The sequence below is a fragment of the Girardinichthys multiradiatus genome, chromosome 19 (assembly GCF_021462225.1).
Source record: "Girardinichthys multiradiatus isolate DD_20200921_A chromosome 19, DD_fGirMul_XY1, whole genome shotgun sequence".
In the NCBI taxonomy this organism is placed as follows: Eukaryota; Metazoa; Chordata; class Actinopteri; order Cyprinodontiformes; family Goodeidae; genus Girardinichthys; species Girardinichthys multiradiatus.
In genome coordinates this window covers 35,944,671-35,961,176 of record NC_061811.1, presented here as the reverse complement: position 1 = coordinate 35,961,176, position 16,506 = coordinate 35,944,671, and the positions used below count along the sequence as shown (strand labels likewise).

The window sequence follows — 16,506 nt, the reverse complement described above, 5'->3', positions numbered from 1 at the left end:
AAAGAGGATTTTGGACCACTGAGCAACATTCTAGTTTTTTTATTCTCAGCCCAGGTAAGATGGGACATTTGGAGCTCATATGCTGGATGTGTGTGTGTGTGTGTGTGTGTGTGTGTGTGTGTGTGTGTGTTTGTGTGGTGGCTCTTAAAGCACCAACCAGCTGCAATCCATGCCCCACACACTTGAAATGGCTTCGCTTCACAATCTTCTGAAGGCTGTGGTTACTTATGTTGCTTGTGCATCTTTTTCTGACACACTATTTCCTTCCACTCAAACCTCTCAATAATATGCTTGGATACAGCACTTTTAAAAGACATCTTCTTTTGTGGTTTACCCTCCTTGTGGGTTAAGGGTTACTGGACAACTGGTTTGACAATTGTGTAGGTCATCACAGGACATTTCATTATTATACAGTGCATTTTACTTTCCAAGAAAGTGACTTTCATTAGATGCTAGTAGTAATCATCAAACTTAACAACCAAATATACACTATATTGCCAAAAGTATTGGGTCACACCACCAAATCAAAGAATTCCAGTGTTCCAATCACTTCCATGGCTGCAGGTGTATAAAGTTTGGTGTGGAGAAACTTGACTGGCCTGCACAGAATCTTGACCTCAACCATCTTGAACACCTTTGGGATGAATTAGAGCAGAGGCTGCATTTCTGGTTCTCATCTAACTATGAACACATTCCTAAACACTGTGGAAGATGTTTAAAGAGTAAATAAAGTGGCTATAGCTGGCAATGGTAGGTCCATCGACAAACTGGACCTTATAGATTAAGAATAGGATGTCATCAAAGTTCATGTAAAAGTAGACAGATACTTTTAGCTATATAGTATATACACAACTGCTGAATCTATATGACTTTCATATTTTTTGATTGAATTGTTGAATTAAATGAACTATTAAATGATATTCTTTACTGCACAAGTGTAATGATCAATAAGGCGCAGGTTTTGAGCTGCCACTTTTTTTTCTCTACCAACAAGGTTTTGTTGGTAGAGAACCATTTATTACTGGCAATCACAATTTTAATGGATGCCATCTGAAATGATATCGTCTACCAAATGTTGCATTCAAGCTGTCTTTTGTGGTTGTAATATTTGCCATAAAGAGGACAGCTAATATTTGATATACATGTTTATGTTTGTGATGGTAGGACAGATGAGACATTTTCTTGGTCTCACTCCCAAACAAGCAGTTGCCATGTAGAGAACACTTAGTGGTTGTGTTTGAGCATACATAACTTCTTGCTGCAGTTCTCGAACAGTTAGCTTTGGAGATTTTTTTTTCTCTCTTTTGCAATCCATTTAAGATGAATATCATAGTGGCAAAACTTTGTTTTAACCACATAATCACTTCATATTTACACCCCAGGGAAACAGGAAGTCATAGACTACTGTCCAAGGGTTCCTAGAAACGCTGATTAACACAAAGGAAAATATGAAATAAAAACTGTTCACGTTGCATTTATCTCAGTTGGATTGTTAGGTGTGCCAATGACTGTCATTTTTCTAAAAAATATTATTTTTGAGTATCGTTTCCCCTGGAATAAATGTATTAACATGAATGGGTAATTCTTCCCATAATCTTTGAGATTAAGCTACAGGAAATGAATCTGAATTTACTTTAAGGTCTTATAAACATCCATACCAGAAGTGCAGATAAAGTTGCTTGCATTTATTGTCGAAACTCTTGAGTAAAACTCAGTCTTGCAATGTATGCATCACACAAGTATGAATGAACACCGGCTGCAAACTGCAAGATTGTAAACTCACTTGTTAGTAACATGCGATGTCTAGTAAAAATGATCCAAGTTTAACTCAGCTACTGAAGAATTCAAACGGTTCAGCCATGACATATACAGTGTTTTGTGGTATTTAGCCGCAACACAAAAGGGAAGCTTCACAAACAATCACAGTTTATCTGAAGATATCAGATAAAATAAAGCTAACATTCTGTTGGAGGCTGCTTTTCTTCCAGCATTGTACCTCCCTCACATCTTTCCATCAACTCTGACCAGCTTCCCTGTCGCTGCTGAACAAAAGCATTGCCACTGCATGATGCTGCCACCACCATGTTACATCATGGGCCTTGTGTATTCAGGGTATTTTCAGCCACACATGTAGACCCAAAAGGTTCAAGTTTTGTCTTATCTGAGAAGAGAAGATCTTTTTACATCCTTGATCGATCTGCCACATGGCTTATGACCAACTGCAAATAGGGCTTCTTGTGGGAAGTAGAGTCTTACCTTGCCACTCTTCCATAAAAGCCAGATTTGTGGATTGCAGGACTAAAAGCTGTCCTGTCAATTTATTCATCCACCTCCACTGTGCACTGCACCTCAGGAGTTACCCTGGGCCTCTTGGCTGCTTTTCTGATCAACGTCTTGTCTTGCTTGCTTTCAGCTGAGGTGAATAGCCACACCTTGCCAGATTTGCTGTTGTGTCATACTTTTTTGTGCTCCATGAGATGTTCAGAGCTTAGGATATTGTTTTAATACTGGCATTTATAATCCATCAGCTGGTAGGTGTTACCCTTTGTATTTACTTCAAAACTTTACTAACAAAATTTTGAGATTTTACAGTACAGTTGGATTCACAATAAGTTAATACTAGTAAGGTTAATTCTGAAAGAAACTGGTTGAATTAGCTTTCATTTAAAGTAATTGAGTAAAAGGGGGACAAATGCTCACCCCACATTTTTTATTTATAAAAATACTGCAGAAAAAAATACTTTTTCCCTTTACTTTATGGTCTGATTAGTGTTGCCTATCCTATAAAAATCCCCAAAAATATGCTTAAGTTTATGGTTGTGACTATAAAAACTAGAAGGTGACAAAATATGAAAAACCTCAGGGATTGCAGCCTTTGCAAGGCACTGTAGTTTCAGACAATGGTAGATGAAAAGAATGAAGTGAAATCAGTACCTATAGCTGGAGCATTGATGCAAAGTTCTTTGGCCAGCAGGAGGAAGGTTTTTCCCAGCACATACACATTCACCTGTGAACACAGACATATGAAGAGGGGCATAAACCTATTGTAAACTCCATGCAGAAAGACCCCCGGTCGGGAATCAAACCCATGACCTTCTTGCTGCAAGGCAACAGTGCTACCAACTGCGCCACCGTGCAGCCCTGGTATTAAAACATTCCACATTAATATGAGTGATTAAAAACTGAGCTCTTACAGTGTTTGAATGGATTTGGAGGTTTTTTTAAATGGACATCTATTCCCATTATTCTTTAATCCAAATATCCTGCAGCTGCACTCTGTGTTCCTTCTTCTTTCTCCCCTAGTAGACAACATTTCCACATCTAAACTAGAAATGTCAAAAGTGCACTACTTCCAGAAGGGATGTGGACTGCTGACATTTTAACAATGCTTACTTAGTCTTGATTGTTCTGTTTTACCTTTGATTAGTAAGAGAACCCAAGGTTCCTCTGTCTGAACGGAGTATTTCTATAAATCCACAACAGTGTGACCTTTACATATTACCCAGACAGAAAACAGGAAAATGGTTTGCCATTAATCTGAACATTCTTATCTCCAATGCAGACGCTGAGATCCTGACATACTTAAAGTCTGAGCTGTACAAAGTGAAAAGGAATGGTGGGAGTATAGCTTTCTTTTGCACAGGAAATAAGGGTCAGGTTAGGATTGAAGAGATGCAGCAGAATCACAAATAGCTGGTCGACACAGGCCTTCAGAACTCTGGAGCTGACACTTTCCTAACCTGCAGCCTTGTTCTGGTCCAATTTTCCCAGCTGCTTCTCCACGCGAATTCTGGAAATGGACAGGCCAGAGTGGGGACAAAGGGAACACCAGTATTCCCCTAATTTGGTTGCAGACATTGATGAATCAGCACATTGATCTATGACAAATGTGGAAAATGAAATATTTGGAGGTATGACCTGAAACCTGTGGGTCAAGGCAAACATTGGAGGTCTGTTTGGTTGAGGGCAGGAGAGGAAAATGCTGAGCTTGTTTCTGAACTGATCTTATCTTATTGAGGAACACTGGCTCTGTCCAGACTTGCAATTGACCTGGTCCCCTTTCTGCTTGAGGCCTGTGATCGTCTTCAGCTCTGAGCACAAATCTCTCTTTTTTTTTTTTTTAGCTGGAGCCTGAAGTTTAAATCCTCCATTATACACTCATGCCATGGAATTGTCAATGGCCCAAAAAAACAACCTTGCAGATCTTTCTACAGCTTCATAAGACTTTTCGGCATTCTTTAAATAACAGGTTGCGTCTGAACAAAGGAGATATTATGATCTACTTTGCCAGCAGGTCTTGCAGAGGAAATGTATGCATCCCCGTCATTTTTAAATTAAACAAATCCAATGTCTTGTGTTCTCTGGTACAGCCATTTAAAAAGTGTTGAAAATTGCTGGTGTAGCAGATAGTGAGGTGCAGTTAAAATATCCAAATACTGCCACAAATATAATTGGGTGTTAGTAGTTAGTAATGGGGTGTAGTTTAGCAACAACTGAGCTGACAGCATCACATGCAAAGCCAGCAACAGCTGATGGCAGAATGTATACAGTTGCCAACACTGGGGAATTTCCTCAGTTAATAATATGGCTGATAACTCAAAGCTGACTGTTTAATATCCAGGCTGCAAAGACAATTTTTCATAGTACCAGGTCCTGGATTACACGAACTGTTGTTGACTCATCTTCAAACAATCTTCTCAGAAAGCCGGGTAGACAAAAATTTAAATCTGGAATATAATCCTGCCGCCACATCTTATTGAAACCCATAAAACTGCATCCCCAATACTCTGGATGGTCCCTTGTTAGTGCTTCAAGTTCATAAACCTTTATGCGAGACATCTCACATTCCTAATTATGATTGATGACGTAGAGTTTCCACTTCTTTCTCATTCTCCAATCTACCCCTGCTCTGCCTACACCAAGTCTCCCCCTCAGCCTTGTGTGGATTTGAGGTTGCAATTTGGGTATTACTTGAGCTTTTAGATGTTGATCCGCTGCTCTGTTGTAAAAAAAAAAATGCACAGCATCCAAAACAACAATACCAAAATCAACCTGCACTGTTTCAAATGAGAAAAATAAGAAATATTTCAAAAGCAATAAACTACAAGCAATGCAACAGAGCTGTGGCAACCTGTGTATTGCTTGTACACATTTGGATGTAAGGATATTAAATATTCATTTTGATAATGCTGACACATTAAACTAATCAACAACCAATAAAAAAATGAAGACCTTTTAAAAAAACCTTATAAAATTAAATTTAAAAATGCAATATCCTGTAAGGAATCAATTAGGGCACCTCTATATTTATTATACTTATCCACTTAAAATATCTAAATTCGCACATACTGTAGGTGTATCACATCTGGGGTATATAGTTAAAACATGGTTACTAATCATTTAATGTTTTCCTGATTTGAAAATTGAACATCATGGTAAAGTCAAAAGAGCTGCCCAAGGCCTTCAGAAGGAAAGAGTAGAGAAGGAAGGAAGACAGGTGTAAGGAGGCAGGGGCAGAAGGAAGGAAGGAAAAACTAACAACTGAAGGAAATAAGGAGAGAAGGAAAAGACAAGGAAGAAATGAAAGGGAAGCAGGGGGATAAGTCACAAGGGTGAAGGAGAGAATATTTAAAAAAGGAGTAACAGGAGAAAGTTTACAAGGAAGGGAGGACAACATTGGTAAAGTAAGATAATAAAAAAAAGTCTGGAAATACAAATATTTTCCATGCTCTTATTTAGTTTTTCCATACTTATCTTTTTCATACCAATGCCAACCCTGGAAAATACTCAAATCAAATTCCAGACTTTTCCAGACTGTGAAAGAACCCTGTATAAAATATTGTAAGGAGTAAAACTAGGTATTTTTTGGTCCACATTCTGTAAAATGAATCTATTTCTACTCTATTATGTTTGTTGACTTAAAAACTTCAAACATTTTCTCACTAATTATGAATAAATTAAGGGATCAAAGACTTTCTTTGAAACTTTCTGGAGCAGGATGTGATGAGCAGAACAACCAAAAGAGGATCTGTAGCACAAAGAGCTGTGTGGGTGGAGGTGGGTGAAGCTAAGAGAGGCATTAGAATTGTCTTCACTTGAACCTCCCATCACAGATGTTTCATTGTATTTAGCCCATTGCCTGTCCAGAAGGCTCTGCAATAAATTTCGACCCCCAACCCACCCTCTTTATCTAAATGGACATACTGACTGATACTGTTGAATAACAAAGGCACAGCACCACAAATCTATCATCTTCTTTCAAAGTTAACAGAGTTAAACCAAAAAATAAGACTTGGGGGGGCTCAGTGCTGAAATCTGAAGCAGAAGGCAGCAAAAGCTAGAGAATCAGGTCATGACCTCGAGTAAAGGCTCCGTCATTCCTTCAGACACTCTCTGCCCTGACCTCCTGGAGCTAAAGGAGGCCCAGGCTGGCAGGGCAGACAGACGGATAGACTCTCACTCTCAGCACTCTAAGGAGTCAACAGGTACACAGATTCTCCCTCTGCTTTTCTGACAACTAGATTCCAGCAAGGAATTTATACCCAAAAGCATTATTTGGCATTTCGGTTCTTTCGCCTTTAGACTTTGTGTTCTTCATTGCAACATCAGCTGGCTTTAACAATATAACATGCATCTAATATCCAAACTGATTAGTTATTTTACTTCTGCACTGAAGTTGTGATTTCTGCAAATTATTAAACCATAAAACTCAGCCTCTTTTTTGTCAACATCTGTTCAGCAAGGGTCTGATAACATCAATGAATACCCAAAAGGTAGATTTTGCTAAATCATGCACATAAATATAAGCAAAGTCTGATCATACAGTAAATACAGTAATACAACATACAATGGAATGGTTTAGATCAAAACCTATTCATGTTTTAAGAGTAGCTCAGTCAAAGTCCAAACCTAAAATGTGTTTGATATTCTGTGGCATGCCTTAAAAATTGAAGTACACTGCGGCTGTAATTAAAGAGAAACGTGGTATTGACTGAGCGGGTTTGAATCAAAATGCATACAAAAACGTTTCAGGTTTGTATTCAAATCGTTTTCCAGTCATTTCATAATTGTGCTCTACTTTTTGTCGATCCATCACATAAACTCTCAACAAAAGTCACTTAAGTTTGTGGTGGGGGAGCTTTAGCACATCATCCAGAGATGTATTTGCCAAGCAACAGGCACATCTGTTATACCTAATAAATGCAGAACAAGCTGCACAAAATATACATAAACAGAAAACAGCTGATATTTACAGGCATTTTTGATGCCCAGCAGTCATTCAAATAATGTAAGAAAGTGGGTTGGGTGTGGATCCATGAAAAACACAAGTAGTGGAACATAACTGGCCCACAGCTGCCCAAACACCCAGCATTAATGAAACCGCTCTAAGCCCCAACCACAAAAAGATCTACTCTCATCCTCCAAATACCAGGGTGTGCTTTGTGGGGGAGGGACAGCCTGCTACTGCAGGACAGCTGGGAGCATAAAAATAAAAGCCCCTGACCAACTGTGACTCAAAGAAATGTCCCACCATGACCACCACACCCTCCACTCACTGCAAACCGACTGCCTTTAAAAATGTATACTAATGGAGGTTTTTTCACTTACACACACACACGGCTCAGGTTTAATGACAAAGAACTGACGTGTGCAGACTGTAGTGTGGGTGGTTGAGAGCGATTTTATGTAGTTCTGAACCAGGGTTGGCCAAAGTAAAAAGTGAGAACAAGTTTGTTTTTAAACACTCTTTCAGTAACACTATTTGAAGAAATCAGTTAAAATCGGTTTCCAATATATTGGCTTGTTAGCCTAGAAAACACCAGAACAGGAGGAAACTATCAGTTTCTAAATATTTTCAAGACAAAGAAAAATTGACTACTATAGGTAACTACTATAGGTGCAGTGTCCCCTCACATAATTCTTCACATAATTTGTCACATGCATGTTTTCAGATCAAACAACTTTTATTATAAAAGATAACCTGAGTAATAAAAAAGTAATCGGCTACTTTGTTAAATCATGGATCAACTGATTCACCAAATTCTTTTGTAAAGCTTGGTTCAATATTAAAAACCGCACCAAGACCTCTAAATAGAACTTCTCTATCGTGATGACTGACACAAAGATTTTTGGCAAAAAAGATCGCAAAAAGCAACATTATGTCCCGGTCTAAAGAAATTCAAAAACAGATGGGATAATCTTTCGCAGGTTACAGAGGGTTGCGGAGCCATTTCTAAGGCTTTGGGACTCCAGTGAAACCCAGTGAGAGCTATTATCCATTAACTGAAAAAAAACTGGAAAGTGGGAAACCTTCCTATGAGTGGCTGGTCAGGCATTTCAGTGGTGGGAGTGACTAAACCAGGAATTCTGCTCTTTATCAAAAAATCCTGAAGGACGTTTCCAACTCTAAGTTCCTGACCTTAAGTTCGAGAGCCCTTGGAATATGCATGAGGACAATGATCCGAACCAGTGTGTTTAACATGTAGTTAAAGATGTTGTGCATGCTCCTCCAAACTGCTGCTGGATCATTAGCTTTGAAGCTTTTTTTAGCCTCTCGCTGCAGCTTCTCTTAGCTGCTCTGATCTCCTTGGTCAGCTTGTTTGTTGGTTGCTCATACAGGGCTCGGTTCCCACTGCTTTAAGCCTTTTCTTTGGTCTGAAGTAGCCACCTCAGATGTGGAATGAACCAAGGTTTACTTTTATTATAAGCTACTCACAAAAAGTTGGGGATATTTGGCTTTCCAGGATTAATTTAAAATGCACTATAACCTTTACAGGTGAACTTGATGCACACGTCCAACTGTTCAATGTTTCAGTACTTTTGCTCAACTTGCTGTTCTCTGACAAGGAGCTTAACAGCAAAATTTACAACAGGTGATTGATCCATGAATCTACCAATGAATTTCTTGGTTCAATCAGATTTGGTATTTAAACAGTCCTCATCTTGCTTTTCACATCTCGGCATCATGAGATCAAGACGACACCTAACGATCAACAGTACCTCGCCATTATGAGGCTTCAAACAGGATGATCTAAGATGGAAGTGGCCACAGAGAGAGTCACAGAGAGTTGTCAGCAGGTTGCAACAGAGAGACTAGAAGAGTCACAGAAAGGCAAAGAAGTGGATGTCTTTTGGCAACACCCCACACTGATGACTGCTTCATTGTGAACAGTGTCCTGCCAGACAAGATGATGAATGTCACTCAACTCCAGGCACATTACAGGGAGGTAAGAGGCACCCAAGTGTTACGTCAGACCATTTGAAACCGTTTACAAAGCTTGGTCTGCACAGTAGATGACCTGCAATGCTCCAGCTCATCGGGGTCGCATCATTAGGGAACGGCTGATGGAGACTGGGGTACCTTGAACGGAGTGGCCTACACTTTCTCCAGACCTGAATCCCATAGAAAACCTCTAGGACCAGTTGAGTCGCCATCTAGAGGCTTGTAACTGTACCACAGAACCTCAATGACCTGAGGGTTGCCCTCCAAGAACAGTGGGATGCCATACCTGACCAGACCATAAGTTGACTTGCTGACAAGCTTTAATCGATGCTCAAGGGCAAAAGACACATTATTGAGACATTGACCGTTTTGAGATATTGAGAGTTTATTGAAACAACACCACTGTTATTTCAATAAATTGTTTGAGAGGAGGAAATCACCACTACATGCTTCTAAATAAATGCCCTACTTTCATGATAGAATATCAATGTAGCGTGAACCACTTGTGTTTTCCGGAAAGCCAAATATCTTTAACTCTTTGTAAGTAATTCATGTCAGTGTTGGCCTCAGAGGCGACTTTGGCTCAGTAAGAAGAGTAATCGTCTTGCAATCAGAAGGTTGTGGGTTCGATTCCAGCTTAGGCAAGGCACTTAACCTCAAGTTGCCTACCGATCTGCGTATCGGTGCATGAATGTGTGAGCCTTAGTGAGTGCGATTGGGTGAATGTGGCTCTAGTGTGAAGCGCTTTGAGTGGTCTGTATAACTGGAAAGGTGCTATATAAGTTCAGTCCATTTACCATTTACTCATCAGTAAATCAGGTAGACATCATTTTAGATTGTGTAGCAGGGGTCCAGTGTGTTTGTGTCTCTGGGGGGACACCTGGAATACGATCTGTATTTAGGAAATTCATTTCATTAAAGCAATTGTTCAAAAACTGTTTGAAAATTCCTCCAAATAAATTTCAGACTCATTGCCAGTTATTGCAATCATTAGTGGTGGCATAAAACAGTTATAAGCGTTATCGAGGAATTGACTTTTTCCCCATAGGGCCAGGCTGTTTTCGATAGCTTTCTTTTAATAGATGAAATCAGGATTATTTATTTATTTTGTATTTACTCAGGTTATCTTTGTCTGATGACCTAAACATGCAACAAAAACACTGAAAATCTGTAAAGGAGCAAACAATTTTTCACAGCACTGTACTGAAAACATACCTGCAAAATGTCACTGAGATCCAGCAGCATGTCTGAGAAAAAGGGTCAAGGTAAACAAGGTGAACAGAAAGGTTGACCACAGATGAAACACTGCCTCCTAATCCTTATGAAATTGTTTTCCTAATGTAAAACAAAAAACAAGTGATATCACCATGTCATTTATTCAGCAAAGATAAAGTCAAAATGGGAAAGCTTTCAGCTTCCATTTGATTTAGGTGTGAAAGTTAGAAGCTAGGTGCTGCTAATCCAAGCACTTAATTACATCGATCAATTGTGGCCTCCTCTTAAATAGCGGGGGGTTTGCAGTTTGCTGGTTTGGGGTAGGCAGATGTGCGTTAATATTACACTGAGGTGACAAGGCAACAGCAGTAACCTTAGAAAAGCAACTGTTGCTTTTGACTAATCTGGGAAAGGGGTATAAGGCCATTTGTAAATTTTGAAGTTATTATTCACGGGCAGTAACATTTAAGGAAGCTGACAATCTGCCCTAGAGTAGAAGAAGGATTAGAGAAATTGCACAAACCCAGTATCGGGTAAGAACGCTGTCAAAAACAATGTGTATGTAAAGACGGAAATGTGTGCATATTAGTCAATAGTTGTGCATAAGTAAAATCCAAAAGAGGTATTGTACATTTTCTCAATAAGAATACAAAATAAAATGTTACAGCCTCAAGAAATTACAAATACAAAGTTCAAGTTTACAGTTGTGGTTTATTCTTTATGAATACAATATGCTATAATAGTTTGTGAATACGATTTCTTTTCTTTGAGAATACGAATTTACATCAGCGACTTGGCGTCACGTGATCTCAGGCTGGTTAGTAGAGCACAGTTAGTCGATTCGCGTTGCGCATTCGCTTTCATAGTCCTCACCACCAGTAAACGTAGTGCTGGGATTGGATGACAGAAAAAAGTAATGGTTATGCAATACAAAACTAAAACATAGAATATAGTGGGTGGAGTTATACAATGATGTACAGTAGGTGGCAGTATGAACCTCTGAATTTCTTGCGTACCGCCAGCAGAAGAAGAAGCAGCAGCACTATGCTTTATTTATAATACTCTTGATTCCCCCCCTCATCTCCCCTCTGTTCCTAATATTCCTGTTAGACTGAATTATCTCCCATTACCTTTTTCTGTCATCCAATCCCAGCACTACGTTTACTGGTGGTGAGGACTGTGACAGCGCATGCACAACGTGAATCGACTAACTGTGCTCTACTAACCAGCCTGAGATCACGTGACACCAAGTCGTTGATGTAAATTCGTATTCTCATAGAAAAGAAATCGTATTCACAAACTGTTATAGCATATTGTATTCATAAAGAATAAACCACAACTGTAAACTTGAACTTTGTATTTGTAATTTCTTGAAGCTGTAACATTTTATTTTGTATTCTTATAGAGAAAATGTACAATACCTCTTTTGGATTTTACTTATGCACAACTATTGACTAATATGCACACATTTCCGTCTTTACATACACGTTGTTTTTGACAGTGTTCTTACCCCATACCCCAGGAGCTTGCAAACCCCTTGATACCTTGGTCCTTTAAGAAAACATGCAGAGAGGGCAATAAAGTTCATTTGTCTGAGCTGAAAATGTTATGTCAAAGAAACTTTAGAAGCCTTAGTTAGCATGTTAAAGTTCATAACAGGACATTTAGAAAAAGACAAGTATAGTTTGTTTATGGGTGGCAGGGAAAAATGTTATTTACCCATTTAAAAAAAAGTGCTTTGGTTCATTTAAATGAACCACAAATGTCCTTTGGATAGAAAATATAAACGTAGAGATATGTGGTCATAATGCAAAGCTCCATACCCTGCGAAAACAGCATTTTAGCATAAGCCGCTTAAAGCAGTTCTCAAGCACGGTAGTACAGGGGTGATGATTTAAACTCATTTGCAACTACAGGACCTGGGTACCTTAGGTAGCGTCATTAAATCTATCAGAAATTGTTGTGTAAACCCAACCAATTCCAGCATCAAATGAGGCCGTCTATCTGTCTGCTAAAGATTGGGTAAACCTGGTTATGAATTAGGACAATGATTCTCAACAAATCTATAACACAATGGCAGAACGTAACATTGTAGGTGAAGATGAACACGAGGAAGAGTTTCACAAACTCTTTGAAATTGTTCCTATGGTATCCATGTCTGGTTGTTCTGTACAATCTGTGATTAGTTTTCATTTCTAATATTTTTAATGTCTAAAAGAAAAAGACACACTAAATACTATTCTAAATGCTTCACAAAAAGCAAATACAAAGACACTGTTTTAGCCACATCTGCACATCTCATTTTCCAAGTGCTCAGCTGGCTCAGAGATTTGGTTGCCGTGGTTACAGTGTCTCCGTGGCGACAGGTGCACCTCTCTCTAGGGTGTCAGGCTGGATTAAAGAGGGACCTCTGAAAAGGGCCTCACAATAGCATTAGCAGCAGTGCAGATGAAATGGAAAAGATAATCCTGGCACGCGCCACCTTGAGATTAACAGGCGACTTCCAAAAATTAGGGGAAAAAAACCAGAAGATCCTTAAACACATCTGGGTCCATCTGGAAAACATATTTTTTTTAACCACCAGGAAGGTGGTCATGGTTTTAAGTAACATTTTAGAACAGATTTGGATTTTTTTTTTTACTACAACTGTTCATATAAGCAATGAAAACTTCTCAGGTAGATGAAATCAACCATATTGTCTTCAACTATCAATTGTTAATAGTTCATAGCTGCATGGGCTCACTTTCTAATCTCCACTGCCTCCATGATCCAACGCTGATGTCTGTTTTCCATGCGGATGATTTTGGCCCTTTTCCAATCCATAATGTGGTTTTCCCGTTAGCTTTGGTCCGTTATCGTCAATTTTACGTTTTCCTGTAATGCCTGTTCTTTTCCCTATCTTAGTCTATTTTACATTTCTTTTTCACATCGTTTCTGATGCTCTTTTTTCCCTTGTGGCGAAGGTCTGTCCTGTTTCTCCTATGTATGTTTTTTGACATAGTTTCTCATATATTACATTGCATTTGCTGGTTTTGTTGAGCTGGTCTTTGGGGTGCACCAAGAGTTGTCTGAGTTTTATGTCTGGTTTGATAATTGTGGTAATGTAACCATTCCTTTGCTTTCTGTTCTCCCTGGTTTCCTTGTCGTTTGTCTGTGCCTTCTCTGTTCTACTTGTTTTTGTCCCTTTTTTTTCCCATTATGAGTATTGACAAGTGCGTGGTGGATATATTTTTCATCTTCTTTCCTGTCTTCCTCATCTGTTACCATTTGGGCTCGTTTGTAAAGAGTTCTTATTAACAACATTTTGTAAACGGCAGCATGTTCTGATGTTCAAAGTAGACATTGATCCACGTGAGTTGACTTCCTGTGAATTATTTATTTTTATGCCACCATCGCTGGAGTGGGTGAGATTTATGTCCAAGAAAGCTATCGATTTCTTCATTTCTTCTTCGTGTGTGAATTTGATTTTTTCCATATCATCCATGGTGTTGAGATATTCTGTTGTATATGTTCTAATTTGACTTTCTCCAGGATGTCATCAAGATATCACTTCCATAAGGTTGGTTAACCATGCTCAATGCAGTGAGTTTTGTGTATTGTTTTTAAGAGTTTTACCTCTTATCAGCCGTCCGTATACTATGCATAAAGTAGCTTCCACTGGGGTCTGCTCTGCGTTGTTGATTTGTGTCAGGTTCTTAATGTTGAAGCTGGTTGGTATCCCCCCCGTAATTTTTCCAGCAGGCAAAGCTTACTGACACATGGTTGGCCAAAACTTTCACCTAACACTCCATCATGGATTGGAAAAGGGCCAAGATCATCTGCATTTAAAACAGAGATCAGCGTTGGATCATGGAGGAAGTGGAGATTAGAAAGCGAGCCCACACATCTGTGAACCTTGACGAAGGGGCCTTCCAGCTTTCCTACACCTGGAGGGATGAGCCAGCAGCAGGGTGGCAGTGTCATTATAATGACAGGCTGACACTGCCTCAGGGAACAACAGCTAATCTTGACATCACGTACCGCCTAGTGACACCTGTGATGAAGATGAAGTCGCAGTTGAAACATGTCAGGTATATCCTCAGGGACAAAAGAGTTTGTCTAAAAACAAAAGAAACTAAAGACTGTATTACAATGTATTGTTTGGTTTTAAAAGTCAAGCTAAATATTTTCATTAAAAGACCTAAAACTGAAGTAAAACTCTCACTACTTTAGACTAAAGATGCACAGAGAAGTTTGTTGAGTAGTCAGCTTCTTTTGTTTACACTTGTCAGAAACTAAAAATCCGACCGTTTTTCTGATCAGCGGAGTTGGTGCCTGAGTGCTTACAAGTTATTACTGTGGGAAGAGCTATTGGCCATTTTTTGTACTAAGGTGTTGACAAATGTAGTCAGATGATGGTGTTGAAAATCTAGGGAATTAGTACTGGGCCTCTCCTATTCCCTTGCTGAACCTCAGTTTCATGTAAAAACAAATTCCCACACATTTCATCTTACCAGAGAGCTCTGTGTGAGTAAGAACAAGTAGATCTGTAGAAATACACTGAATTACCAAAAGAAAAAAGAAAAAAAAAAAAAACAGAACACAACAACGCACCAAAACATAGAAGATAGCTATTAGTGACAGTCTTCACAAGACGAGTGTTGATTTACAGCTATAAAAAGTTCCATTTGCAGTTTGCCACAAGCTATGTAGGGGACACAGCAAACACGTGGAAGTCCTCTGCTCAGATGAGAACAAAACTCAACTTTCTGGTGGCAGGAAACAAACATTAACCTGAACACAGCTTCCCCATGGTGGAACAGCATCATGCCCTGGGAGACTTTTCCTGAGCAAGGACAGGGAAGCTTGTTTCTGGATGTGCGAAACTAGTAAAGACATACATCTAAAGACTTGCTATGTTTCAGCAAAGGCAATTTAAAAGTATTGATAAACAGTACCATCCTATGGAGCAATAAAATGTTCAGATTTAGGACAAGGTTACAGCACCTTGCTGCTGTCAGGAGAAACCCACCGCTGCACCCAAGTTCAGTTAAATTTCATTTTTCAATAATGTAAAGAAATTTAGCATTGCTTTTAGTAACTGGGCTAACCTATCATTGAGGAAATAAAAATAAATAAATAGCAGCTGACGGAGATGCTACTGGGCTGCAAAACTAAATAAATTCTGTTTAATAATCTAGTCAGATCAGCAAGAAGTTCATGTATCAGGCTCTTTTTTTAAAAAGGCAACAGAAAAAGTTGGAACTATAGTTCAAATGAAACACAACTAAGGCCGGGAGGATAAAAGTGAAAGAAAGCTGTGTGTATAATCTGCCCGCAGTCTAAAAATGATATATGTTCCAGCCTGTGTTGAGCATTTCCCTTGCTGTTGGTGCTCATTAAATTCAACTCCAGGTAAGACAGATGCCGCCTACTCCTCCTTTCGCTTTTTCCCTTATCTCCACGACAACATCACTCAGCTGTGGAAAAGGAAGAGATTGCAGCTATTTTTACCACAGCCTTACCCCTTAAAACATGCATGAACAGGGAGGCCCGTAAAAACATACCCACACAAACAGAAGCTGAGTCAACAATGCAGCAGAAAGGCATCATACAGCCTGCTCGCCTCTCTTTCATTAGGAAAACATACCCGGTTTGTTCTGTGCAGAGCTTATATAACCGAATCATCCTCACATGCAAGGTACATCAGGAGTGAAACACTAAGGCAAGCTGAGCCCAAAATGCAAAGCGATTCCATGTTTATTAGATAAGAGAACCATAAAGTTCCACTTGTAAGGTTACAGCAGCATCTTTCAAGTAAAATCAAATTTTTAGAGACAACAACTAGCATGACATAATAGAACTGTACAGTTGTGTAATTTTAAACTGTAATACAACCTGTTGTGTGTCGTAAAAAGCTGAATATTTTCATTAAAAAGGCAACACCTCAAACTGAAATATAACTCTCATTACTTATGACTAGAGATGCATAAAGCAGTCTGTTGACCACGGCCCAGAGAGAATCAACTCTAAGTCTGGACTGGTTTTGAAGAAGTCATTATTCAGTTTTACTATAAACATTTTTGTGT

General features: G+C 39.1%; 1 protein-coding gene across 2 annotated transcripts in view; it reads right to left on the bottom strand.

The window, feature by feature from the left end:
* brf1a (BRF1 RNA polymerase III transcription initiation factor subunit a) overlaps positions 1-16,506 on the bottom strand; it is a 119,438-nt gene that overhangs the window by 67,470 nt on the left and 35,462 nt on the right. For both annotated transcript variants that reach the window (XM_047392913.1, XM_047392912.1), the window contains 2 exons: positions 10,439-10,470; positions 2,935-3,007 (listed from right to left, as the gene is read on the bottom strand). In XM_047392913.1, the coding sequence (XP_047248869.1) occupies positions 2,935-3,007; positions 10,439-10,470 (105 nt within the window). The remainder of the gene's footprint in view (positions 1-2,934; positions 3,008-10,438; positions 10,471-16,506) is intronic.